The sequence below is a fragment of the Adiantum capillus-veneris genome, chromosome 8 (genome assembly GCF_014529385.1).
Source record: "Adiantum capillus-veneris isolate H3 chromosome 8, ASM1452938v2, whole genome shotgun sequence".
Classification (NCBI taxonomy): domain Eukaryota; kingdom Viridiplantae; phylum Streptophyta; class Polypodiopsida; order Polypodiales; family Pteridaceae; genus Adiantum; species Adiantum capillus-veneris.
In genome coordinates, this window is record NC_140938.1 from 41,056,399 (window position 1) to 41,084,075 (window position 27,677).

A 27,677-nucleotide genomic window follows, 5' to 3' on the forward strand; every position below is an offset into this window, starting at 1 on the left:
GGAAATCTGGAAAATTTGAAAGGCATTTTGACAAAATAGTGGGGGTATATTGGGAATTTATAAAATTTGAGGGGTATTTTGGGAATTTCCACAGAGTAGTAGTTTTCGTTATAGTATTTTGGCCTCAATCGTCTCTCTCTCTCACACACACACACACTTTCACATGCGCGAACAGTACGCAGACGGGGATATTCTCTCTCTCCCTCTCTCTCTCTCTCTCTCTCTCTCTCTCTCTCTCTCTCTCTCTCTCTCTCTCTCAACGTCGGTGGGCAGCGCCTATTGCAGGATCTCTCTCTCTCTCTCTCTCTCTCTCTCTCTCTCTCTCTCTCTCTCTCTCTCTCTCTCTCTCTCTCTCTCTCTCTCTCTCTCTCTCTCTCTCTCTCTCTCAGACACCGGCGGCCGATGGACAACGCCTATTGCAGTGTCATAAAATCTAATATCTAACCAACCCAAATGATTTTCTCATATTAAATTGATCACTTAATGTGGGAGAATAAACGGGAACAAGTGTTAAGATATAGATATGTGCTTATAGATCTATCTCAACACGGGGCCAATGGTAAAGGGGCCCAAAAGGGAGATGGTCTATCAAAGAGCAAGGCTAACCAATGGAGCATAAGACCTTAGGGTTAACTTCATTGAAGACCTCCAATAAATGTGTGTAAAAGTCCTTTGACTTTAGGTAGGCTAGGGCTGAGCTTGAGGTGGGAACCCGGCCCAAGCTCGAGGTGCTTGTCCTGCTTGAGGTGCTTGTCGTGCTTGAGGTGTTTGTCATGATTGAGGTGCTTGATTAAGATGCTTGAGGTGCTTGACTGGCTCCATGCTTGAGGTGCTTGACTTGCTGCATGATTAAGGTACTTGAGGTGCCTTGAGAAGCTTGCCTGAGATGCTTGTGGGAACACCCCCTAGTTCAAGTGCTTTGTCATGCTTGTAAGGTGCTTGATCACCTAAAGTCAAAAGCATTCCTACAGGTGGGGGGGCGAGCCCTTTTCCTAGGGGCTAGAGAGAGAACACCCACTCACACACACAAGGGAAGCCCCAACTTGAAGAGGCAGCAAGGACACATGTCAGGCCCCTACCCATGTTACCTTCATGTGTTGCTTGAAGCCTATTGGCTAGGCTTCAAAGGGGTCCAATGATAAATTACATGAATTATCTAATTGTTTTAGCATTTATCTAGCCCTCTCTCTCAAAAAGGAAAGGGGGACACTTGTCTCAAGGCTACCCCTACTGCTTGTAATGCCTCCTTCTCATGATTGGCTAGGCCTGGGAGGGTCCAATGAGCTTCAAGCATGAGCTACAAGGGGGGGTCGACCCAAGCTAGCTAGGGGCTTGCTTGAGGGGTATACTCACCTACACACACTCACAATCACTCTCATTGTGTGCTATGCAAAGTGCAAGAGCTCCCTCTCCAAGCAAGTAGAGGTTGAGAGCCTACACCAACACTCTTGGCTATGGAGTGCAAATCCAACCAAGAGCCATGCTTCAATGCTTAAGCTTGACATCTCCTTATTCTTCATTACTATGCTATTATGTATGCTAGCAACAAGAGTATGACAAGTGAGGAACTAGTTCTTTCTCCTATGAAATGTTTCTTCTTCCTCTTCCCTACCCTCATTCCCTGCTAGCTCTCTCCACCTTCGAAGGTGTTTGAGGTCTTGGGACTGAGGCTTGGGACAATTAAAGCTTTCTTCAAGTTCATGTTATGCTATGATTGTGATGCATGAAGCTTTCCATCTTCATTGCATCACCTAGGTCACAAGGAACACAAAGAATGTATTGTAACAAGTCTCTCTTAATGGGAGAAATCATAATACAAATGCCTATTGGAGGGGGGACCGGCTCCACATAAATCCGGTCCTCAACTGTTGTCATGTTCTCTAAATTCTATCTCTTGCAAAAGTATTGTTCATGCCAAGTTAACTAATTGCTATGGTTATGTTGCTATCTTCAATTATGTCTACCCGCTATGCTCACAAAGTTATTTCTCGAAAGTATTCTCATTAATTTCCGCTATTCTCAAGTTGAATAGGCTAATTCCATTACATTGGTATCAGAGCATTTGGTTTCTCTTTTCTTGCATAAGAAGAGAGGTCCTTAAGTAGCCTATAAATGGTTGATGTTGTTAATTATAATAGGGTAAGTGGAACTGGGATCTAATATCGGTTTTGTTAAGCCCACTATGTGGGGGACGGTGCACACCTCGGGAGCTTTGGACTTAATAATGGAGTCTTTTTAGACTTGCCTACGGCTTTACCATTATTGAGCCATAAGAAGTCCAAAAGGAGCTAGCCCTTGGCAACTCTGCTATGTTAGACCTACTCCTCTACTCTCTATAATTAACCACTTTGAGCCGTGGGTGTAGATACTTAAGAGCCAATTTTCAAAGGCTAAGAGGAGTGGTAACTAAGGTTTTGAATTGCCAAAGCATACACTAAGTACATACATAAAATTTTGTTAACATGGATGACAATAATCAAGAGAGTAGAATGAACATTGATAGCTTTGATTTTGCACATGAAGGTGCTAATGATGATGCTCCCATGTTTGTGAATTATCTTGTGACTAGGTTGAAACAAGCTATGGGCAACCCTACCTTGCAAGCCGAAGTTACTCAACAACTTCGTGCCTATGGAATTTCCCTTCCTCTCCAAGAGGAGAGAGAGCTTAGGAGGCCTCTTGAAGAGACCCCCAAAAGAAGACTCTCTCCCATTCGAGAGGAGGAATCCAAAGAGAAAGAAAGCAATGAAAGTCTAAGTTCTTCTGAAGATGTGGCTCCACGAAGAAGGCGGTCTAAACGATCGCCTACTCCTCCCAAGAGGAAAAGAGCAACCCATAGTCCTTCTCCTCATCACTCTGAAAGGCAAGAGAGGAAACAAAGGAAGAAAAGGGCTAGGAAGAGGTCACCCTCTTCTCCTTCTTCTTCACCTTCCTCCTCTTCCGATGAAAGTTATGGCTATTCTCCTAGAGAATACAAGAGGGGAGGACATCGCAAATCATTTCCTGCATGGCGAAGGTCACAAAAGCTAAAGAAGTTCAAGGAGGGAGGAAAGAGTATCTCTTTTCTCACCTACGATGGCACCTTTGGTGCTACCGACAAAGTCTTGGCCTTCATCCAGCAATTTGATGCGGCCTTTGGGGACGAGGGCTTCACAGAGTCCTCCAAGCTACGTCATGTAGCTATGCACTTCCAAAAATCAGCTCGTCAATGGTGGGCTAGCCTTCGTGGCAATGGAGAAGCCCCAAAGACATGGAAAACTCTACGAATTTCCATCATGAAGCAATTTCTGCCAAGCGATACTAAAGATAAAGTTCTTACCGAATGGCGCGGCTTGAAGCTTCTCTCTCATGAGTCTATCAACAAGTATGTAGACAAGTTTTGGGATTTACATCTCAAAGCTACTGTCTTTCAAAAGATAGACTTTGCCGAGCAAAGACAGCAATTCTGTGCGGGATTACCTGAAGAGATGGCCGAATACATCAACTCTCAACGGCCCGGTACTATTACCGAAGTAATCCACCACACCATGGTTGCTTCACGCATCAATTTCCATCAAGGGGCTAGACGTAATGTCAAGCCCATGGAAAACAAAGATAAAAATGATGCAAAGGGGAAATCCAATGCTCAAAATAATTCCCAAGGCACTTCCAACAACAACAACAATCGGTCCAAGGAGAAGGGAGTTTACAAAGGTAAAAACAAACTCTCTCCTGAAGAGCTTGAAGCTTTTCGCAAGGACCATAAGTGTTTCAAGTGTGGAGAGCAAGGACATGGCTATCGTTCTTGCCCCAAGAAGAATACTCGCAATGAGACTCCTAGAGCTTCCACCATCGAAGCTCCAAAAGAGGATGCTCATTGCAAAGGATCATCACTCTCCTATGCTTGGGGAAAGGTAAGAGAGCATGATGCCTTCATCTTGTTTGACCCTGGCTCTACTCTTAACTTCATATCAATAGAGTTGGCCACCAAGTTAGGCATTCAAGCTTTTGAGATGGGAGATATAGTAGTCGCTGATGCAGCTTTCAAGGGACAACAAGCCTCTGTTACTCCCTTGATTGGGAAGTTGAGGCTTCATGTCCAAAGCTATGTCGACAAAGAAGACTTCTTCATCTCTCCTCTCCAACATGAGGATGTTATCCTAGGGGCACCATGGTTTGATCGCATGGCTGCCAACATGAAGTTCCCTGAAAGGAGAATTTACTTCACATATAGGGGAAAGAACATGTATATAGATGCTAGTGAGCGTGATCACACTATTCCACTTGTAAATCCTCTTTCTTTTGATAAGTCAATGAAGAGCTCAGTTTCTGCGTACATGATTTTTGTCAAAGAGTCTCCAAAAGATACTAATGTTTCATCAAATGTAAATGATAGGAATCAAGAAGAGTTAGACTTGTCTAATTTTCTAAAACGATTCCAAGATGTGTTCATCGATGATATCCCTATGGACTTACCTCCAAAACGAGGGGATGATGACCATTGTATTGAGCTCCTTCCTGGAAGCTCACCACCTAACAAGCCTCCTTATCGAGTCTCACAAGCTCAACAAGAGGAGATCATGAGGCAAGTACAAGAGCTGGTAGACAAAGGGATGGTGAGGCCTAGTTCCTCTCCCTTTTGTTCTCCAGTCCTTTTAGTGCAAAAGAAAGATGGTACATACCGGATGTGTGTGGACTATCGAGCACTAAACCATATCACTATCAAACACAGATTTCCCGTACCTCGGGTAGAAGATCTGTTTGATAAGCTACAAGGCTCTACCTACTTCAGTAGGATTGACCTTAAGAGTGGCTATCATCAAATAAGGATAGTGGATGAAGATATCTTAAAGACCGCGTTTCGCACAACGTTTGGTCTTTATGAATATCTAGTCATGCCTTTTGGCTTGACTAATGCACCAGCTACGTTCAATCGTTTGATGGAGAAAATTTTTAGACCATATCGAAAATTCATTGGAGTGTTCTTTGATGATATCATCATCTACTCCAAGTCTTTGGAGGAACATAAGCAGCATCTCCAAGTGATTTTTCAAGCATTGAGGGAGAACAAGCTTTATCTCAACCAAAAGAAAAGCGAATTCTTCCTTCAAGAGATTCAATACTTAGGTCATATTATCTCTAAAGATGGTATCCAAATGGATCCATCAAAGTTAGAAGTAATAAAAGCATGGCCTAACCCAAGAAATCTACATGAGCTAAGAAGCTTTATTGGTATGTGTGCATACTATAGACGCTTCATAGCAAAATTCTCTCAAGTAGCAGGACCACTACACGACTTAACTAAGAAGAACGTTAAGTTTGTATGGACTGCTAAGGAGCAAAATGCTTTTGAAAAACTCAAAGAGAAGCTTACTTCCCAACCAGTCCTCGTGCTTCCGGATCTCTCAAAGCCATTTGAGGTCCAATGTGATGCTTGTGGTGATTGCCTTGGAGCGGTTTTGCTTCAAGAAGGGCATGCCATAGCATATGAGAGCCGAAGGCTCAATGGTGATGAACGAGTCTTGGGCATTTATGAGAAAGAGCTTTTAGTTGTTCTACATGCCCTAGACACATGGAAGCACTACCTATTGGGGACTCCATTTATCCTACGAACCGACCACCAAAGTCTCAAGTATTTCATGACGCAAACCAAGCTTTCCGACAAACAAATGAGGTGGACAAATTTTCTTTCGCAATTTAATTTCCATATTGCTCACATAGCTGGTAAGCACAATCAAGTTGCCGATGCACTTTCACGACGACCAAAAGTTAATGCGGTGTCTATAGCTACTCACAATGATCTATCCTCTATGATAGATGAGTATGCTACTGACCCTGACTTTAGAGACATAATGTCAGCCCTCCCTTTGGCGAAGAAAGAGGAACCATTCACCTTGCAGGATGGTTATCTTCTCCACGGCAATAGGCTATGTGTTACCCATTCCCTTCGTGAGAAGGTTATGTATGAATCCCATGCTCCTCCATATGCAGGGCATAGAGGTATTCAACCTACTCTCCGAGGAGTAGAGACGTATTTCTATTGGCCTACCATGAAAGTGGACATACAAGAGTATGTTTCAAAATGTGTAGTATGCCAAAAGACCAAGTATGATAGAAGGAAGCAACCTGGATTACTCCAGCCATTGCCTATTCCAAATTCACCATGGGAGAGTATATCCATGGATTTCATCTTTGGATTACCCAAGTATATCCATGGGAATACAAGAATATGGACAATAGTCGATAGGTTTAGCAAGCAAGCACATTTTATTCCTGTCAAAAAGACTATTAAGGAACATCAAATGGCAACTCTCTTCATATCTCAGATTTTCAAACACCATGGATTACCCACATCCATCGTGTCAAATAGAGATCCTAGAATGACCAGTAATTTCTGGAAAGGTCTCTTTGAAAATCTAGGAACAAGATTGAATTTCTCTTCGGCCTATCACCCACAAACGGATGGCCAAAGTGAGATAGCCAATCTTACGATACTCGATCTACTCAAGACTTATGTTATCGAAGTAGATCAACGCTCACAATGGGAAAAGTATTTACCTCTAGTAGAGTATGCCTACAATAATACTGTACATACTTCTACGGGGAAAGCACCTTTCGAGATCATAGAGGGAAGACCTAAAAGTCCCTTGCTACTGAAAGTACATGGGAAGATCTTCGCCGCCGATGAGTATAGCCGTGACCTACAAGAATCTTTTCAAAAGATTAGGGAGGATATAGCCATCTCTCAACAAAGGCAAAAAGCTGCTGCTGATAAGCACAGAAGAGCCTTAATGTTCAAAGAAAATGATTGGGTCTTACTCAAGTTTCCTAAGGCTCGATTAAGAAAAACGACGGGCAAAAATCCTACGGGCCATCAAAAGTATTATGCTAAACTAGCAAAAAGATACTATGGTCCTTTCCAAATCTTGAAGCCTATCAATGAGACGGCTTATCAACTCAAGTTGCCCAACCATTGGCTTATACACAATGCCTTTCATGTAAGCTTACTTAAGCCCTACAAAGGAGAGCCACCAATTGAACCAATTATTGAAGACCCTCCCGAAGTCGAAGACCAAGAAGAGGTGCTACAACCCGAAGTTGTCCTTCGGCATGAAGACAAGGTACTACGACATGGTAAGATAATCCGACGGTATCTTATTAAGTTCAAAAATTATCCTTTTGAAGATGCTAAATGGATGCAAGGAGTACAACTTAAGGATAGTATGAACCTTGTCAATGCTTACAATGCTACATTAGAGTAAGCAAATGTACAAATTTCTTTTAAATGACTCATGTTTTTGTCTTATATGACTAGTCCTCTTTTTAATTGTGCACAAATTTAACTAGTATGCATGCTTAGAATCATGTTTGTGATGACGACGTCTCTCAAACACCAAGTAGAATTTGTCACTCTACTTTGGGAGAATGAAATGGACTAAAGAGCAGACATGCTTGCGGCAGCTATGTCTCCCAAGCACCAAATGGATTAGTCATCCATCTTGGAAAGATGTCGTAGGGTAAAAAGGGATCCTTTACCCGCTAAGTACGATTGACTAATGACTAAGAATTTATCTCTTCTACCTCATAGTTGAGGACGACTATGATTTCAAGAGAGAGGTAATGTCATAAAATCTAATATCTAACCAACCCAAATGATTTTCTCATATTAAATTGATCACTTAATGTGGGAGAATAAACGGGAACAAGTGTTAAGATATAGATATGTGCTTATAGATCTATCTCAACACGGGGCCAATGGTAAAGGGGCCCAAAAGGGAGATGGTCTATCAAAGAGCAAGGCTAACCAATGGAGCATAAGACCTTAGGGTTAACTTCATTGAAGACCTCCAATAAATGTGTGTAAAAGTCCTTTGACCTTAGGTAAGCTAGGGCTGAGCTTGAGGTGGGAACCCGGCCCAAGCTCGAGGTGCTTGTCCTGCTTGAGGTGCTTGTCATGATTGAGGTGCTTGATTAAGATGCTTGAGGTGCTTGACTGGCTCCATGCTTGAGGTGCTTGACTTGCTGCATGATTAAGGTACTTGAGGTGCCTTGAGAAGCTTGCCTGAGATGCTTGTGGGAACACCCCCTAGTTCAAGTGCTTTGTCATGCTTGGTGAGTAAGGTGCTTGATCACCTAAAGTCAAAAGCATTCCTACAAGAGGGGGGGCGAGCCCTTTTCCTAGGGGCTAGAGAGAGAACACCCACTCACACACACAAGGGAAGCCCCAACTTGAAGAGGCAGCAAGGACACATGTCAGGCCCCTACCCATGTTACCTTCATGTGTTGCTTGAAGCCTATTGGCTAAGCTTCAAAGGGGTCCAATGATAAATTACATGAATTATCTAATTGTTTTAGCATTTATCTAGCCCTCTCTCTCAAAAAGGAAAGGGGGACACTTGTCTCAAGGCTACCCCTACTGCTTGTAATGCCTCCTTCTCATGATTGGCTAGGCCTGGGAGGGTCCAATGAGCTTCAAGCATGAGCTACAAGGGGGGGTCGACCCAAGCTAGCTAGGGGCTTGCTTGAGGGGTATACTCACCCACACACACTCACAATCACTCTCATTGTGTGCTATGCAAAGTGCAAGAGCTCCCTCTCCAAGCAAGTAGAGGTTGAGAGCCTACACCAACACTCTTGGCTATGGAGTGCAAATCCAACCAAGAGCCATGCTTCAATGCTTAATCTTGACATCTCCTTATTCTTCATTACTATGCTATTATGTATGCTAGCAACAAGAGTGTGACAAGTGAGGAACTAGTTCTTTCTCCTTTGAAATGTTTCTTCTTCCTCTTCCCTACCCTCATTCCCTGCTAGCTCTCTCCACCTTCGAAGGTGTTTGAGGTCTTGGGACTGAGGCTTGGGACAATTAAAGCTTTCTTCAAGTTCATGTTATGCTATGATTGTGATGCATGAAGCTTTCCATCTTCATTGCATCACCTAGGTCACAAGGAACACAAAGAATGTATTGTAACAAGTCTCTCTTAATGGGAGAAATCATAATACAAATGCCTATTGGAGGGGGGACCGGCTCCACATAAATCCGGTCCTCAACTGTTGTCATGTTCTCTAAATTCTCTCTCTTGCAAAAGTATTGTTCATGCCAAGTTAACTAATTGCTATGGTTATGTTGCTATCTTCAATTATGTCTACCCGCTATGCTCACAAAGTTATTTCTCGAAAGTATTCTCATTAATTTCCGCTATTCTCAAGTTGAATAGGCTAATTCCATTACATGCAGGATCTCTCTCTCTCTCTCTCTCTCTCTCTCTCTCTCTCTCTCTCCGTTCGATGCTGAGCTAGACCGGGCCTGCAATCTCATCGTCGATCGCTCTCTCTTGAAGCATTCATTGCAGAGCATGAGGATATCTTTCAGTTGCCAGTGGCGCTCACTGTGCAGTGTGTGTGCGTCGTGTGTGTGTGTCGCGCGACTTGTGAGAATCAGAGCACACTCGCCGTCTCCCCTCACTCAGGCGAGTATGGCTGAGTTTGGACGACGGAACTCAACAGAGTTTGACACTGGAAAACCAGTTTGCTTAATATGTAGTATAGATAGGCACGCCTTGCAGGCCTTGTGATTTTATCACTTGTTTTCTAACACTATATATTTTAGTAAGGGGCAGCGGTCAGCCTTCTGAGTGGGCGTACTATTGAAACATCAGGATGGCGGTGAATGAAAATCATGCATGCGATCTCCAGCTAGCCAGCCTAGTAGTGCAACAGCCCTGTTGCCCAGGCTGCTTCATGCGACCAAGCTCAAAGACTGCCCCAGACTCGCTGCCAGACTTCTCTGTTTCGGGGTTCGCTATGGCGAAGAAGAGCACGACTGAAGTAGAAAAACTAACATCATTGATCAAAAGCCCTTTGGAGGAGGAGGGGTTCGCATGTCGCGTCCTGGCTTCTCTGCCCCTTCTCGATCTCCTGCAGATGCGTGGCGTGTGTAAGCTCTGGCGTTCTCTAGTGGGGTCGCGCATAGTTTCGGAGGCCTGGTCGTCTGCGCATTGCAGCGGTGATGGAGCTGGAGGAGAAGAGGGATCGGGTGCAGCCCCGTGGTTTGTGATGGGGTTTGGCTACTCGATTAATGACCCTGGCGGTGATCAACGGCCTCCCACAGGTGGGTGCCCTTTAAGGTCTTTCTCTCCTCCACCTGCTCAGAAGCAGCCCTCTTGCCCTTGGGGGGCCCATCCCTTACCCGGGTTATGTACTCTTTGTCCACCTTTTGTGTGGCACCTTTTAAGGCACTTGGATCTGACAATGGCAGTGGCCTGGTTTGCTTCGTATGCGACCTGCCCATGCAGTGAGCAATCGCATACCCTTCTCCCTGGTGATGCTCAACCCTGTCACCGGTGCCCACACCATTTTACCCCATCCCCCAGCCAATTTTCACAGTGGCCATTTGGAAGACTATCTGGACATCCATTTGCAAGCCCTTCTGGGTCATCACTACCGCCTCTTCTTGACTCCAACACCTGACTTTCGTTGTCCCGGGAATATGGATATTTTTGACTCCCACACCGGGTCTTGGACGGCAGGGAGGTCTTGGATGGCATGGTCATCCGACTACTACTTTGATAAGGATGCCAAGATTGGCGGTGCAATGGAGCTTGCACATGCTGACTTGCTTCGCCTTTCACATTGGACAAGCAGCATTTTTGCTTACAGTGTGGAGCTCGATGAATGGAGTCGGATTAACGTGGACAGCGGAAATCTGCAGGTTCGGTTCAAGTACTTTTTGTTTCGACGGTATCCTAATGCGTACAAGGTCTTCAGGCACAGGGGCCGTATACTTCTGGCTGTATTCCAGCTTGAAGGCCTCTTTTCAAACTGTCCAGAGGGCTTTGTGGTATGGGAGCTACATCTGCATGCAAATGACGCCCCCCCAAATGCTTATACCAATGTTGCAGACTGGGTCGAGGTTGCACGGACACCTCCCAAACTCTGGGAACGATTGTACGGAGTGGATCATGACAAACCAACCTGTTTGAAGGAATGTGAGGCTAGACCTTGCCTTCAGGCAGAGATTATAGTTTCTGGGGGTCTCATTTGCATGACTGCGAATTCTAAGAGCATTTTTTATGCGCCCTTGATGTATGATCTCGACCGTCAGGTGTGGTACCGCTTACCGCCTTGTAAAGAGAAGTGCTATGATATTACTGCTCTTTTGGGCTTCAGACCTTCTCTAGCTCAATTCCAGATAATCGGAAAGGAAGAAGGGAGAATCCATCATAACTGACGCGTATCTTCTTATTTCTTCTAGTTATGTATCAATGTAGCTCACAGTGTGGTTGTCAGATTCAGCTTGTTATGCTGTACTGTGGCAAGTAGGGAGGCCAAATGCTTTTGTCCTCTCGTTTTTTTCCCCACAAGTTTCTTGCATGCACGGAGTTAATGTATACTGCGCAATGTGTGTCTGGAGAGAGAGAAGAAGAAGAAGAAGAAGAGAATTTTAACATCGTAGGAAACTATCCCAAGAGACCTTAAAGGTCTATCCGACGAGGAGAGTTGAACTCAACACCTGTTATGAGAGAGAGAGAGAGAGAGAGAGAGAGAGAGAGAGAGAGAGAGAGAGAGAGAGAGGTGTGGCTGCAAAAGCCTTTGTTTGAAAGCTCAGCTTCAATGATAACATATTCACAAGAAGATTTAGAAATTTTCTCATGTAGGAAAGCGGAGTCTTTTTCAGTGTTTTTCATACAATGCATAACATCATGAGCTTCTGCTCAAGAGGCACCACATACCTAGCTAGGTATGCGGTGCCTCTCTCACAAAAACTCATGATGTTGAGGTAAGTCACAATGTGGGAGTTATTGTGAGAATTTGTCCAAAACTTCTTGTGATTGTGTAAGGTCAAGGGATGAAAGCTTGCCAGTATGCAGGGCTCTGGAAAAGGTAGTTGGCTTTATCCAAAACCTATTCAAATCAAAAGTAGGATTTGAGGCCGACTCAAATGTCAGGATTTTTACCTTGGTTTTCTAAGAATGTTTTTACCCATTCTCAAAATCTAAGGTATCCACGGCAAAGGAGAAAACCAATAAAAGATGCGATCAATTGTCAAAGGAGATTGCGCAATGCAGCCTTCGGGAGTGGAAAACGCAGCCTTAGTGTTGTGACCACGACAAAGTCGGCCTCAAGGAGCATGCAGACCAGCAGACAAAGTCAGCTTCGAGCAGCATGCAGACCAGTAGACTTTCGTGTTTCCAGGGTATCCCCCTCGTTTTCTCCTCTCTTTTGTTCCAGATTTTATGACAGTTTGTATATGCATTCCATCTTTCTGTTAATTCAAATATACGAGTAAAGACCCTGGGTGATGATGACAGACTTCTCTAGAGCGTCGTTGAAGTATGTCTCATCTAGATTCTATACAATTAAGTTGTCTAGATTGCATGTTCCTTCAGAAAACTGCATTGGTATTTAAGTTGTCTAGATTGCATGTTCCTTCAGAAAACTGCATTGGTATTTTCTGGAGATTTTTTCTGTTTCGGTTGAAGAGGTGAACACGTGAGTTTCTTCAGGTTTCCGTCTTGGGAGCCTCACAAAAAGAGATTTTGAGGCCAAGGTCTAGTGCTGAAGGGAACATACGCCTTCTGACCATCCATGGAGATATTTCAAATAAACTGAACGATGGCTGGGAGTCCATAGCATTGGAATATTGCATCAAATGGCCTCTGCAGCTACTTTTCACTAAAGAAACTTTGTCAAAGTAAGGGCTTGCACCTTTTTTGAATCGTGTCAAGCATCTCTTGCAGTGATGTTGAAGCTTTTTGATTTCAGAAATCTCCATTAGGTGGCAATCCATAGATGCAGGAAGAGTTGGAAGTGTTGAGGTTTTCTTTATGGCACATGTTTGTTAGGTGTTGTAAATTTTAGTCGGAGCCTTCAGAGTATGTTGACCATGAATGTTATTGCAAAGACATGCTTTGGTTAGCTATACATGCCTTCATTTACACATCTTTGGCTGTCCTGATGTTTTTGTTGCTCATCTCAAAGAAACACATTCACTCTTTTCATCACAAAGAAAACCACTAGCGCTTTTAAGTTTCAATCCTTCATTGTATTTACATGGTTGTGGTAACTCACTCTATACAATTCTCTGGAGTAGCAAACTTGCTGGTAGTTAACTTGCACCGCTCTTAAGATAGTTCTTACGATAATTCTTTCTCTGAGGTATGATTGTATCAAATGTAAACAGAGTGGTTGGAAGTCGTTTCAAGTGCTAATTGAATGAAGCTGCTGTGATGTGGCTTCCTCCATTTAGTAGGCAGCCCCAAAGGATTTGCTCTCTTGCTTTGATTTAAGAAATTCCATGTTGTTGGAAGGTCAACTGTCAAAACCTTGCAAAAAAGGATGGATACTATCCAAAACCTAATCGCATCTCCCATTGTCTCAGTCGTAAAGCTGTATGCAATCTTAGTAGCGCACTGGACCGAGTTCGACCAAGTTCATGATGAGATTTTTCTACTGCCTGTCCAAAGTCACGAGCAACTCAAAGCAGATGCATGATAAGAAGGCAGCTTTAAATGCAAAATATGCTTGAAAGGGGAAAGGTGTGGTAGCACTAGGTGTTTGTAACGAATGCACAGTGATGGCTTCTCTCCAAATGATGTCAAATGTTGTTGATCGAACTGCTCCTAGCAATGCTGTAGTCTACATGTATGCCATTTGTGGTGTGCTTTTCATCGAATGCTTGATGAGCGTCTAGTCTGGGATGACATCGCTTGGAATGCACGATTGCATGATATGTTCAACAAGTTTAGGGTTCTGGGTTGTTTCATGAATGCAAAGCGAGGGTACACAGTATGGGATCGGAACCTTGCAAAGAAAGAAGATTATTGTCCAAAGCCTGATGCTGCAATTGACTCATTTAAGGACACAAATCTCCCTCTCGTAGGTGGAAAAAATGCAGTTTGTGCATGTGAGAATGCTTAAGGCAGCGGGCGCTAGGATTGAGTGATGCGACGAAGGTCTGCTGCATTTTTTCAGATGTATGCAAGTCTGATGTCCTTAATAAAGCGCAAAAGGTTCTGATGAGCTTCATGTCAAGGATCTGGTCTAGAAGTGATTTACGATGAGATTGTTAGTGAAGGCTTAGGGAGTGAGCTGATGGGCAATGAAGGAAGTAGATGCACATAATAAGTTGCATTGGAGTTGTGGATGCATTGGGGGAAGTGTGCATTGATTGCAGGTCACTGTTACAAAGCTCTGGGTCCTTTTCATTGGATGCAAAATGAGGATCCCTTCAGAAACAAAGTCCTTTGCTTGCATCTTGAAGGCCTATGGCACTATGCAAGGCTTCTAGAGCAACACATCGAGCTTGCACTTTTCTAAGTTGTTTGAAGGGAACCCATCAAAGCTTTCAACAGATGATGGGAGAGAGCTAAGTTGTTCACATTCAGTGACAGGTTGGTTCACAACCTCTTCACGGTTCCTAGCTGCCCAAAATTGAAAGTATGTGAGCTATCTGGAGGGATTGCTGGCGACAGATGTCAGTAAAAGACATGAAATCTCTCCATGAATTACGAGGTGAGCAAGGCTTTTCAGGTATCCTAGATGTGTTCAGCTTGATAGATGGACTGTCAAAGGCTGCGCGGTTTTAATTGGCCTTTGACATGGAGAAGATGGGATGCATCCAATGCACAGACAGGAGCTTGATAGCTGGCCAGCAAGGCTCTTAAGATGTACTCTCATATGGAGAATAGAGGATGCATCCCAACTGTGGTTACATACAAATGGCATGTGAAATGTCAATGCAGCCTTGTTGGACAATCTTTATCAAGTTTTGTTTGTCTTGAGCATGTTGTATGCTCCTTGTAATCATCAAGTTTTGTTTTGGCACTTTGCGATAACAGTCCTTCGGTTGCTGTAGTGCGTCTTCCTAGAGAGCTTAACCCCGATGGCTTCTCGATCAGGAGCTTATTCATAGAAACTGAGAGCAGCTTTTTGAACGCTTTCTATCACCAAGTGTACTCTTCTTGTTGCCTTCTTTAAATATTACTCATAATTTTATTTATTTTTGCCTGTTTTCCTAGGAACCCTTGAAAAGGTGCAAGTGGACATGGCCAGTGTGAAACAGCTGCAGCCGGTTGCAACCAACTGGGTTTCTCACATTGGGAATTCAGGTCAGTCAATCGGGGATTGGTCGGGCCATTTAGCACTTAATTATGTTGAGTGTTGAAGCTTGTGCACTCCAAAATAGAATTTCGCCCACTCGTGAAGTCATTGACAACTTTATAAGTTGGGAGGGGCTAGGAATTTGAACCATAAGGGGCAAAGTTGACACATTGTCAGTAGGAGAGCCACCTGCTTGACTTCTCACTCTTCCAAAAGGTCTTATCCCAAGAGGGGACGCCTAAAAAGAGAGAGGGTTGCCTCTTGCTCATTTGTGATTGGATTTTCAGGTTTGAAGCTTTAATGGAAAGCTTGCCTTCTCCCTTGTCTTGTATAACGCAATGATTCTGCTCTCATGCATCTCTCCCCCTTACACATATGCTAATGCCCCACTGTTGGACCACTCAAATGTATAGCTCCGTGGGTTTTATGCACGTTTACCAAGGTAAGAGCCTTCTAAATAGAAACTAGATTAGCTAATTGCTAATCCCCCACAAGTTCCATCGCGAAAGATTGCGAAAACAGAGAGTTGTCTTGTGTGAATACTCTAAATTAAAGAGGAAGTGTCCCATTGCATGCGGGAGATCTTGAGACACACAGACGTGTTTGCTCCACTTAAAACGATTCAAAACAGGGTATTATAGCCTATTGTATTTATTTGCAGGTTTAGGGTTTCGCACTTAAACTGCAAGATAACACTTGGGAAGTCTGGGGAAAGCCTTGGGGTGGTTATACAAGAGTTTGAGTGACCAAAAGAGAAAATTACAGCATGTTGAAATTCAGTTACAGCTCGCAATAAATCTTCTAAAATGCAAGGGAATTCTTCCTAGACATGTACTTTTGACCTGCAGGGGGTTTTGGCGCCATTATGTTGCCAAAATTGGGTGAAGAACCGGTTTGGACAACTTTGTGATGGTTTGATCTAAGTGCTCGGGTTGTCTTGTTACCAATTGAATAAAGTAATACTGAAGGGGACACCAGTCTTTGGGGCATACAAGGTGTCGTCGGTCTTCGTGTGCGCTGTGACATTCTAGTCGCTGGACGCGTTTGTGTTCTCTCCTCTTCTTTGTAAAGTTAACAGGCAATGGGATTAGTACTACCCTCTATTGTGTACAGGCCGGTTTCACGTTCCAAGGGTGAAGACTGTTGGTGGACTCTTGTAACATGTCGTTTGCATACATACCCATCTTGCGCTATGTGTAACCCGTTAGCGTGTCACTAGGTGAGCACTTGGTCATGGTGTGCACAAAATGTGGCATTGTAGATGATCCTTGCCAGGTTTTTGCAAACCTTTCTCGGTACTCTTAATAAGATTGTTAGTAAAGGCTTAGGTAGTGAGTTGATGCGCAATGAAGGAAGAAGATGTCACGTGCACATCTAACCCTATGTGCATGTAGACAAGCTATCTCAAGTTTAGGGTTCAGGTTAGCCTAGGAAGTGTTATGGCACCTTTGTGAGCTTGTGCGCAAGCCGTGCATATCCAGGTACTTAGATTAGTTTCATATCCTCTGATTTCACACAGCATAATCATTAGCATGACATTCAATACCCATCATGAGCATTTTATAGAGCATATAAACCTTTTTCCCAAAATACACATTTTTCACTTATTTATCAATAAGTGACTTTTGTTGGAAAAGTAAGTAGGGCAAATTGCTAAGGAAATATAAAAGAAACCCAGTGGTCACTCAGTAGTAAGCATGAGAATCGAAGAGAGCACAGGCATTCTTGCAGCAGGCCCTCTAGCGTTCCCTCCTCAGCAAGACTTCATCAACGTTTTTAGCCAGTCATTATTTGCGTTTTCAGCCAGTCATCATCATCAACGTTTTCAGTCAGTCCATCGTCAGCGTTTTCAGTCAAGGATCACTAGCGTTTCCAACCTCAAAATTCAGCCAGATTTCGGCCACTCTTACAAGGTAGGTAGCGTTTTTGGACAAGCTCAACACTACAGCAGAATTCTTAGATTCCAGTCATTAGTCGTCTCCGTTGTTCTTCATCGTCGTCGTCGTCATCGACTTAGCCTTTCCTAGCATCATAGCATCAAGTCCATAGCATCAACACCATTGTACCAGATTTATGCAATCTATAGCATAGACCTCTCGCCATCGAGAGAGGGGCCCATGGAGGAGGGTTTGAGAACCGTCCGGTGTCATATTCTTCTCTCTCTCTTTCTCTCAATCTCAACACTTTCATTTACAATAGCATTCACTTTGTTTGTGATCATTGCACTCTCTCTAAAGGAATGAAAGGCCCTCCCTTCCGTAAGTAAAAGGAACCCTTGAGCACAATTCGGAGCACTCGTCTTGAGTAATAACAACATTCACTTCCGTTGTACCTTACATTGGTATCATAGCTATTTGACAGTGTTCTGTATCACTTAAGGAAAGAACCACAAGAAATTTTTTGGTTGTTTCGGTCGCATGTAACCCAAGTCCACTTGGGCGTGTCGATTCCTAATCGTGTTTTTGAAGAGTGACAGGAAACCCAAGAAAGAAGGGCTTGTCCAACCTCCCCTTGTTTCTCTTTTCACTCATTGAGAGTGGACCGTGCACTTAGCGGCCGGCCAATCGACTTGAGGTGGAAAAAAGCAACTTTGGTGTGAGCGCAAGACCGCCAAGGGGTGCGTCCGCACAGGGAAGAGTCAAGCTCGTGTAAGAGAAAAGCCTTCTCAAACACCGATTGCAAGCTAAAGAACTCAAGAACCTCAAGAACCTCAAGAACCCAAGCACCCAAGTTTCTCAAGAACTTAAGTACCCAAGATCTCAGTGTATGGTCATCACCCGAAGCGGAATCGCGAGCGGCTATGGAGATAGAGCGTGAGGTATAGAGAGACCAACGCATGCAAGAGTCGGTCCTACAGGTACTCACCTCGAAATCCGACCCAATCAAGGATGTGGGCACTTCACAAGGACTAGCAAAGTTTTGACGACGGTAGCCATGTATCTTGCCAGTGATGCCATTAATTAGTATCAAGCGTAGCAAGAGGCACAGATGGCCGAGCACCTAGAGGAAGCCGAAGAAGGCGTGCCCCTTTCTTTCAATTGGAAGCTCAAGGTGCTATTTATGCCACCTAGTACTTAGCGCGGTTGAATGAAGATTGGCGCAGTCTCAAGCAAAATGGTATACCATTTATGTCTTTCTCTAACCGTGTTTTGTAGCTCGGCACCCAATTACGCAAATTGGATAATGAGTGTAAAGATGCATTCCTTTTGGGTTGGAGGAGTATATCAAGTTTGATGTCCAAGTACTCGACCCTGTTGTCGGAGTGCGCGCATCTTCGGGGCCGATCGGGAAAGCGTTGGGATTCTGGCTGTAGACGGATAGTTAGTGTAGTCTCAAACAAACAGAATTCGGTGCGGTTAGGGTTAATAAGACGAATATAGACATGATTACAGAGCAATCCCGGAAGAAAATCACGACTCGTAACACAATTAGCAGTGAAAATTAAATTAGAACCAGGTATCGACACTTAATTGATGCTGACAATCAAAAGTGCTTCCAATAAATTGATAATTGAAATCCTGTTATAAATCGGTTGCATACTCCATCGGCAGTATGCCTGTTGATTTGCAAACCCATATTCAAAAATCGCTAGACAAATGTCACCCTTACAACACCCTTGCTCTTCAATTCCAAAATTTTTTCCCGTCGTCCTCTGCTAGGCCGATTTTTTCCTACTCTTCAGCTGGCCAAACGCGTCCCCTTTGCACTGCTTGATATCCTCAGCTGTGGCCGTCCCCAAGAAGTTATTCACTTCAATTATTCTCCCAATAGAGCCAAAATCCTGCTATATGCCCTTCTGTTTGCCTTCTTATTCCTGTTCATCAATCCCCTTTGTTGCCCTTCATCGTTGAGCGCGGTTTACCATCAAGCAAATGCTCGTCAGCCCAAATGTGTGATCCTTCCTTTCTTTGCTCGCTTCATTCTTCCCCAATCAAGAGTCGATCTAGTCCCTTCTTTACCTTTCCCAAGCAGTCTTATTTCTCGGCTATGAGAGAGATAGAGATGGATCTCCTCCTTTAAGCATGACGGTGAGAGGTAATATGGAGAGACACTGTAACCCTTGAAATTATTAAGCTTCAAAAGAGAATTTCAGAGATATGGCTATGAAGGTCTCCGAGGCGAGAGAGAGCTTTGATATGATATGGCGCACGAGGAAGACCATATGTGACTTCTCTGTAGCCTTTGAAGCTCCCCCCCTTGTTGACCTTCCTGTTCCTTCCTTCCTTCCTTCCTTCCGAGAGAGAGAGTTCCTCTTCTTTGCTGCGGCCGAGTCCGAGCGAGCGTCCCTCTTTGCCGTGGCTCTTTCCCCCGCTTCTTTTCTCCCCCCGTTGCTTCGCTTCCCCAATACCCTAATCCCCTTTGTTTCCCCGTAATTTTTTTTCTAAAATTAGCCCCTCCACAGCAATCATGACGCTGTGACTAACATGGCATGGGAATGAAGTCGATGATGTGGCAGGCGGGCTCGACGAGCTGCATGGAATTCGCCAGGAGCAGCATTAAATGGACCGCGAGGGCCTGCTTGATGTTTCTCCTTTCTTGAGCGGCCTCATATGAGCTTCATAGCTCTCGCTACGACGCACTTCCTTCGTTCGTGCGTTGCTCGCTACCACTGACCCCATCCTCCTCTTTTTTTCTGTCTTGTTGTTCACAGCCTAAAACCCCTTAGGCTGTGGGCGTCCATTCCTTGCATCTTTGGGCCGTGGGTTCCTCTCAAAGGACACCACATTTGGCATACATATCAACCAAAGAATTGCCAAGCACAACATCTTTCTCTAGCAACCCCTGTCGAGCAATCTCATCATGAATTCTCTCACCCATAGCCATGTTGGGTAAATCCTGCAAACAACACACTCTAGGAGATGAGATTTTCGACAAAGAGCTCATCCAGAAATTTTTGTGCTTTCGTCTAGGCCAAGGCATTGCCTAACATGCCAATAACATCCAAAGTAGCCCTTGACTAACCATATCATTGTGAATTTTATCACCATCTCAATTCCTTGGATAGTGCCACATGCCCTCAGGATGCAAGTATAAGTGATTGCATTCGGTGAAACGCCTTCCCTTTTCATTCGGTTAAAGCTATCCAAAAATTTCTTTAGACAACCACCATGGACATTTCCCACAATCAATCATTTGTGTGAGTCGACCGCTTTGAACTGAAATCTCATTAAGAACTTTATGTGCTTTCGTAAAGGAACCACATTTGGCAAACACATCGATCAAAACATTGCTAGGCACAATACATTTAGCATATCTCTCGGCCAAAGCATTGCTAAGCACAACTTTTCCCAACCGAGCATCGCCAAATCCCAACACATTTGGCATACATCCTGACCACCATTTTGTTGAGCACAAGTACCGCGCATGTTTTTCCAGCTATTAATGCACTGCAAGAGATGGCATTCCGAACAAGTTGCTCCTTGATCACTTATTGCCCTATTACGTGCTCTGCATTCTAGAACCTGGTCGAAAGCCAAAAACTCCCAGTTCGCACACTCATCGAGACGACCAAATTGGTACGGAACTCGCCCTCGAGAAAACTTGAACTGCCAATATATTGGCAACTCTGATTGCCGATCTGAAAAGAGCAATGCGCTCCACAAAGTGAGCACTTCACGCCCATGCATGCATTCATATCAACTTCGACCCTTCATTAGTAGCTGCCCAATCCGGTACGGGTCTGCAAACCATCTTGACTTCAATCTGCCATAACTTCCTTATCATAGCTCCAATTGACGAGTTGTAAAGATAGGAATGGAGAGTACGTCAAACGCTACAATTTTGGCTTATAAAATCACATTTTGACAGTATCACTGCAGCTTGGCTTGTAAGCACCAATCTTCCATTCTAAACACCAAACAATTGGGCGATAAAGATAGGAATGGAGAGTACGTGAAACACTACAATTTTGGCTTATAAAATCACATTTTGACAGCATCACTGCAGCTTGGCTTGTAAGAACCAATCTTCCTTTCTAAGCACCAAACAATTGGACGATGAAGGTCACAACATTGCATTTGGAAACAAACGGTGGAAGATCTCAAAGGGATCTTTGGTGGTTGCCAAGGGAGAAAAGGTTGGTACACTTTACTTGTGTACTGTTAGCACGCAACCTTCAGCTTGTGCAACAACTACATAAGTGGACAGTGCGGTGTGGCACTACCGGCTTGGGCATATGAGTGCCAAAGGAATCCTTCAAATAAAGAAGCTTCTACCAGGTTTGAAAGGGTAAACAAAAAAGGGTAAAATTTCAAATATCTGGAAATGAAAAAAAAAACTTGAGTTGGTTCATTCTGACGTTTGGGGTCCTGCAAGTACACCATCACTTGGTGGCTCATTGTACTATGTAACATTCATAGACGACGCGACTAGGAAAACATGGGTTTATGTAATGAAGAATAAATCCGATGTGTTTTCCATATTTCAAAGGTGGAAAGCCTTTGTGGAGAATGACATTGGTACTAAGTTAAATGCCTCAGATCCGACAATGGAGGCGAATATTGCAGCCAAAATTTTGAAAGCTTTTGTGCTAGCAATGGCATTCAGAGGCAAAGGACAACCCCAAGGACATCTCAACAAAATGGGATTTCAGAAAGGATGAATAGGACAATCATGGAGCGAGCACGAAGTATGCGGCTACATGCAGGTCTACCACTTGAGCTTTGGGCGGAAGCTGTAAGTACGTTTGTGTACTTAATCAATCGGTCACCCTCAACGGCATTGGATGGGGGAGTTCTAGAAGATGCATGGACAGGTAAACTGGTGAATTATGCATTTCTCAAAGTGTTTGGGTGTGAGGCATTCATGCACATAGATAGAAGTCTAAGATCAAATTTAGATGCAAAGTCCAAAAATTGTTTCTTCATTGGCTATGGAGAAGGTGACTTTGGGTATCGCCTATCGAATCCTGAAGATGGTAAAATCTTTAGGAGTAGGGATGTAATTTTTAACAAACAAAATATGTACAAAGACTACTTGGAAAGAAAACAAAGAAAAGAAATAGGTGATGAGTACATGGAGCTTGAGGACGGTGAAGATTTTCAAGGACTGCAAATGGTGACAGTGTGCAACAACGTCAACCAAATGAGGAGCTTCAACCTATTCCTTGAAGATCCACAAGAGCAAGTAGACCTCCAGAAACGTTTGTTCCTTTCTTCAACTATCTCTTGATCTCAGATTCTGGAGAGCCAGAATCATACGAAGAAGCTATGCATCATGAATCCAAAGAAGAATGGATGAAGAGCATGCAAGTGGAGATAGACTCCCGACATTGCAACCGAACATGGGAGTTGGTTGAGTTTCCTAAAGGTAAGCGGGCACTGCAGAAAAAATGGGTGTATAAGGTGAAGGAAGAAGAAGGTGGGAAGAAAAGGTACAAGTCTAAACTTGTGATAAAGGGGTTTTCTCAAAAGAAAGGTATCGACTTCAATGAAATATTTTCTCCTGTTGTAAAAATGAACTCAATTAGGCTTGTCTTAAGCCTTGTGGCTGCTCATGATTTAAATCTTGAGCAAATGGATGTAAATACGGCATTCCCTCACGGTGACTTAGAGGAGGAAATTTACATGATTCAACCAAAGGGGTATGAAGTAAAAGGTAAGGAGAAAATGGTTTGCAGATTAAAAAAGAGCTTGTATGGTTTAAAACAAGCATCAAGACAATGGTACTTGAAGTTTGATCGATGGATGTTGGATCATGGATTCACAAAATGCAACTTGAATCACTGCGTCTACACGAAGAATTTGGGAGATAGGAAGTTCATCAGCCTAATGTTGTATGTTGATGACATGATGATTGCAAGCGCTAACATGCAAGACATCAAAGACCTAAAAGAGGAGTTGTCTAAATCTTTTTCAATGAAAGATTTAGATGTTGCAAAGAGGACACTTGGTATGAAAATATCAAGAGACAAGACGAAGAAGACAATAAAGCTATCTCAAGAGGATTACATCAAGAAGGTACTAGAAAGGTTTGTAATGCAAAATGCAAAAACGGTTTCTACATCTTTGGCTGGTCATTTTAAACTAACCAAGGATATGTGTCCAAAGACACAAGAGGAGATATCCTATATGTCTAAAGTTCCATACGCTGCAGCGGTAGGTTCTGTAATATATGCTATGGTTCTAGACAAGGCCAGATATTGCACATGCAGTGGGTGTTGTGAGTAGGTTCATGGAAAACCCAGGTAAAGACCATTGGCAAGCTGTGAAGTGGATACTTAGGTATCTAAAAGGGACACCAACAAATGCTTTGTATTTTGGAGGAGTTGATATTTTTCTTCAAGGGTATGCTGGTGCAGATATGGTAGGTGACAAAGACACTCGAAGGATCACTACTGGCTATGTCTTCACGGTTGGAGGCACAAAAGTAGTAATAAGCTGGGCTTCAAAGCTGCAGAAAGTGGTCTCACTTTCTACCACGGAAGCAGAGTATGTTGCAATGACGGAGGTAAGCAAAGAAATTCTATGGCTTTATAGATTCTTAGAAGAGCTTGGATTCAAACAAAACAATTGTGTCTTGTATAGTGATAGCCAAAGTGCTATCCATCTTGCAAAGAACTCAGCCTTTCATTCAAGGACAAAGCACATTGAGGTGAGATATCACTTCATAAATAGCTAAAGCTAGGAAAGGTGCATAGAAGTGAAAATCCTACAGACATGTTTACAAAGGTGGTCAACAAGGAGAAGTTGAGCTTTTGCTCATCTTCAATAAGCATTCAAGGATAAGAAGCCAAGATGGAAAGCAGTCACAGGTTTGGTTTGGAGATCAATCTCCAAGCGGAAGATTATTAAGTATGGAGCCTGATTTACTCCTTGTAATTTTTTGTGTTAAAAATGCACATTTGTAAGGCCCCCATTATGAGGAGAAGCCATCGTGCGTAAAGAAAAATAACTCACCAAAAAATAAAATCACTCGTCGGAAATCAAAATTTTCACGCCTAGTTTCGAGCCGGAATATTCCTTTTTGTCAGAATATTCCTTTTCGCCAAAATATTATGGTCGGATGGCGGTCAAAAAGTGATCGAAAATCGACCGGTTGGCTGGTGGTGGCCGGTGGCCGAATTCAATGGCTGGCAGTCGATTTCAAAGGAGGACTTGTCTTCTCAAGGGCGGCAACACATGGGCAGATTGGAGGGTCCGATTTGGACTTATCTATACAAGGACGGCTACACATGGCTACCTCTCATGAGAGAGGGCAGCCCTTTTGGCCTATAAAAGGAGGCCGTTTCTACACACATTTTAGAGTGCGAAGTTGATGCAACAAGGTGGGTGTGAGGTGGTGAGAGTGAATCAAGGAGGGAGCTCTATTGAGGGTATAATCCCTTTGTAACCTACTTCTTGTTTTGAAGTACTAAAGCTATTGAGTGGCTGCTTTCTCGTGGACGTAGCCCACATTGGGTGAACCACGTATATCTCGTGTGTACTCTCTATCTCTCTACTCTATAATCTCTTGTGTGTGTAAATTATCTCTCTCCAATAAGTAATCTACTCAATTATCTATCTATCTACGTCATATTTCCTAACAGGAGGAGGGTTTGACAACATATTGGTGTCGTATTCTTCTCTCTGTATCTCTCAATCTCAGCACCTTCATTTACATTGTCTACCACTTTGTTTGTGATCATTTGCACTCTCTCACTAAAGGAACGGAAGGCTCTCCCTTCCGTATTTAAAAGGAACCCTTGAGCACAGTTTGAAGCACTCATCTTGAGCAAAGTTCAACATTCACATCCGCTGCACCTTACATTGGTATCAGAGCTTTGATAGTCTTTGTATCACTCAAGGAAAGAACCACATAAATTTTTTTGCTTGTTGCGGTCACACGTAACCCAAGACCACGGGCGTATCGATTCCTAGTCATGTTTTTAAAGAGTGATAGGAAATCCAAGAAAAAAGGGCTTCTCCGGCCTCCCTTCGTTCCTCTTTTCACTCATTGAGAGCGGACTGTGCACTTAGCAGCCGGTCAATCGACGTGCGGTGGGAAAAAGTAACCTTGGGGTGAGCGCAAGGCCGCCAAAGGGTGCGCCCGTAGGGAAGAGTAGAGCTTGGTTAAGAGAAGATCCTTCTCTAACATAGATTGCAATCTAGAGAAGAACCTCAAGAACTCAAGACCCCCAAGAACCACAAGAACCCAAGTGTATGGTCATTACCCGAAGAGGAATGGATACTTTGCATGGAGGTGATGAGCATGGAAGTGGCAAAGGAGAATTTTTCCCACCAAGAGGTTTTTCCGGTCCTCCCCCTTCGCCATCTACGCCAAGGATTGCACCAGATCCTATGGAGGCTTTCGTCAAGATGATGATGGACAAGAAGTTACAACGAGAAGCGCGACGTGCTGCCTTGGAGCACGAGTGCGCAGAAAGAAAGACAGAATTTGATCGTGAACACAACGAAAGATGTCATAAAATCTAAAACCTAATATCTAACCAACCCAAATTATTTTCTCATATTAAATTGATCACTTAATGTGAGAGAATAAACGGGAACAAGTGTTAAGATATAGACATGTACTTATAGATCTATCTCAACACGGGGCCAATGGTAAAGGGGCCCAAATGAGAGATGGTCTATCAAAGAGCAAGGCTAACAAATGTAGCATAGGACCTTAGGGTTAGCTTCATTGAAGACCTCCAATAATGTGTGTAAAAGGCCTTTGGCCTTAGGTAAGCTAGGGCTGAGCTTGAGGCGCGGCAACCCGTCCCAGCTCGAGGTGCTTGTCCTGCTTGTCATGCTTGATGACTAAGGTGCTTGATGATTGAGGTGCTTGAGATGCTTGAGATGCCTAATTATTGAGATGCTTGAGGTGCTTGAAATGCTTGAGATGCTAGGGTTGCACTTGAGGTGAGAACCCAGCCCAAGCTTAAGGGCTTATGAGCCAAGCTTGTGGTGGGAACTGGGCCTATGCATGAGGGGCTTGAGGTGTCAAAAAGTCAAAGATTCAATCCCTACAAGGAGGGGGCGAGCCCTACATGAGGGGGGATGAGAGAGAACCTAGGTCACAAGGAACACAAAGATTGTATTGTAACAAGTCTCTCTTAATGGGAGAAATCATAATACAAATGCCTATTGGAGGGGGGACCGGCTCCACATAAATCCGATCCTCAACTGTTGTCATGTTCTCTAAATTCTCTCTCTTGCAAAAGTATTGTTCATGCCAAGTTAACTAATTGCTATGATTATGTTGCTATCTTCAACTATGTTCACCCGCTATGCTCACAAAGTCATTTCTCAAAAGTACTTTCATTAATTTCCGCTACTCTCAAGTTAAATAGGCCAATTTCATTACATTGATATTAGAGCATTTGGTTTCTCTTTTCTTGCTTAAGAAGAGAGGTCCTTAAGTAGCCTATAAATGGTTGATGTTGTTAATTATATTAGGGTAAGTGGAACTGTGATCTATTATCGGTTTTGTTGAGCCCACTATGTGGGGGATGGTGCACACCTTGGGAGCTTTGGACTTAATAATGGAGTCTTTTTAGACTTGTCTACGGCTTTACCATTATTGAGCCATAAGAAGTACGAAAGGAGCTAGCCCTTGGCAACTCTGCTATGTTAGACCTACTCCTCTACTCTCTATAATTAACCACTTCGAGCCGTGGGTGTAGATACTTAAGAGCCGATTTTCAAACGCTAAGAGGAGTGGTAACTAAGGTTTTGAATTGCCAAAGCGTACACTAAGTACATACATAAATTTTGTTAACATGGCTGACAATAATCAAGAGAGTAGAATGAACATTGATAGCTTTGATTTTGCACATGAAGGTGCTAATGATGATGCTCCCATGTTTGTGAATTATCTTGTCACTTGGTTGCAGCAAGCTATGGGCAACCTTGCTTTGCAAGCCGAAGTTACTCAACAACTTCGTGCTTATGGAATTTACCTTCCTCTCCAAGAGGAGAGAGAGCTTAGGAGGCCTCTTGAAGAGATCCCCAAAAGAAGACTCTCTCCCATTTGAGAGGAGGAATCCAAAGAGCAAGAAAGCAATGAAAGTTAAAGTTCCTCTGAAGATGTGGCTCCACGAAGACGGCGGTCTAGACGATCGCCCACTCCTCCCAAGAGGAAAAGATCAACACATAGTCCTTCTCCTCATCACTCTGAAAGGCAAGAGAGGAAACAAAGGAAGAAAAGGGCTAGGAAGAGGTCACCCTCTTCTCCTTCTTCTTCACCTTCCTCCTCTTCTCACGAAAGTTATGGTTATTCTCCTAGAGAATACAAGAGGGGAGGACATCGCAAATCATTTCCTGCATGGCGAAGGTCACAAAAGCTAAAGAAGTTCAAGGAGGGAGGAAAGAGTATCTCTTTTCTCACCTATGATGGCACCTTCGGTGCTACCGACAAAGTGTTGGCCTTCATCCAGCAATTTGATGCGGCCTTTGGAGATGAGGGCTTCACAGAGTCCTCTAAGCTACACCATGTAGCTATGCACTTCCAAAAATCAGCTCGTCAATGGTGGGCTAGCCTTCGTGAAATGGTGAAGCCCCAAAGACATGGAAAACTCTACGAGTTTCCATCATGAAGCAATTCCTTGCAAGCGATGCAAAGGACAAAGTGCTTACCGAATGGCGCAGCTTGAAGCTCCTCTCCCATGAGTCTAT

The 27,677-nt window shown here is 43.6% G+C and overlaps 2 protein-coding genes across 2 annotated transcripts; both read left to right on the plus strand.

Moving 5' to 3' along the window:
* The first annotated feature begins 9,588 nt into the window (after positions 1-9,588).
* LOC147452030 (uncharacterized) lies at positions 9,589-11,662 on the plus strand. Its single transcript, XM_086517858.1, has one exon. The coding sequence runs from the start codon at positions 10,256-10,258 to the stop codon at positions 11,207-11,209; it is 954 nt and encodes a 317-aa protein (XP_086373984.1). The 5' UTR covers positions 9,589-10,255; the 3' UTR covers positions 11,210-11,662.
* Positions 11,663-11,823: 161 nt separating this feature from the next.
* On the plus strand, positions 11,824-15,394 carry LOC147452031 (uncharacterized). The gene is made up of 3 exons (XM_086517859.1): positions 11,824-12,175; positions 12,486-12,673; positions 13,163-15,394. Exons 1-3 carry the CDS (start codon positions 11,921-11,923, stop codon positions 13,188-13,190), a joined length of 471 nt encoding a protein of 156 aa, XP_086373985.1. The 5' UTR covers positions 11,824-11,920; the 3' UTR covers positions 13,191-15,394.
* The last annotated feature ends 12,283 nt before the right edge of the window (positions 15,395-27,677 follow it).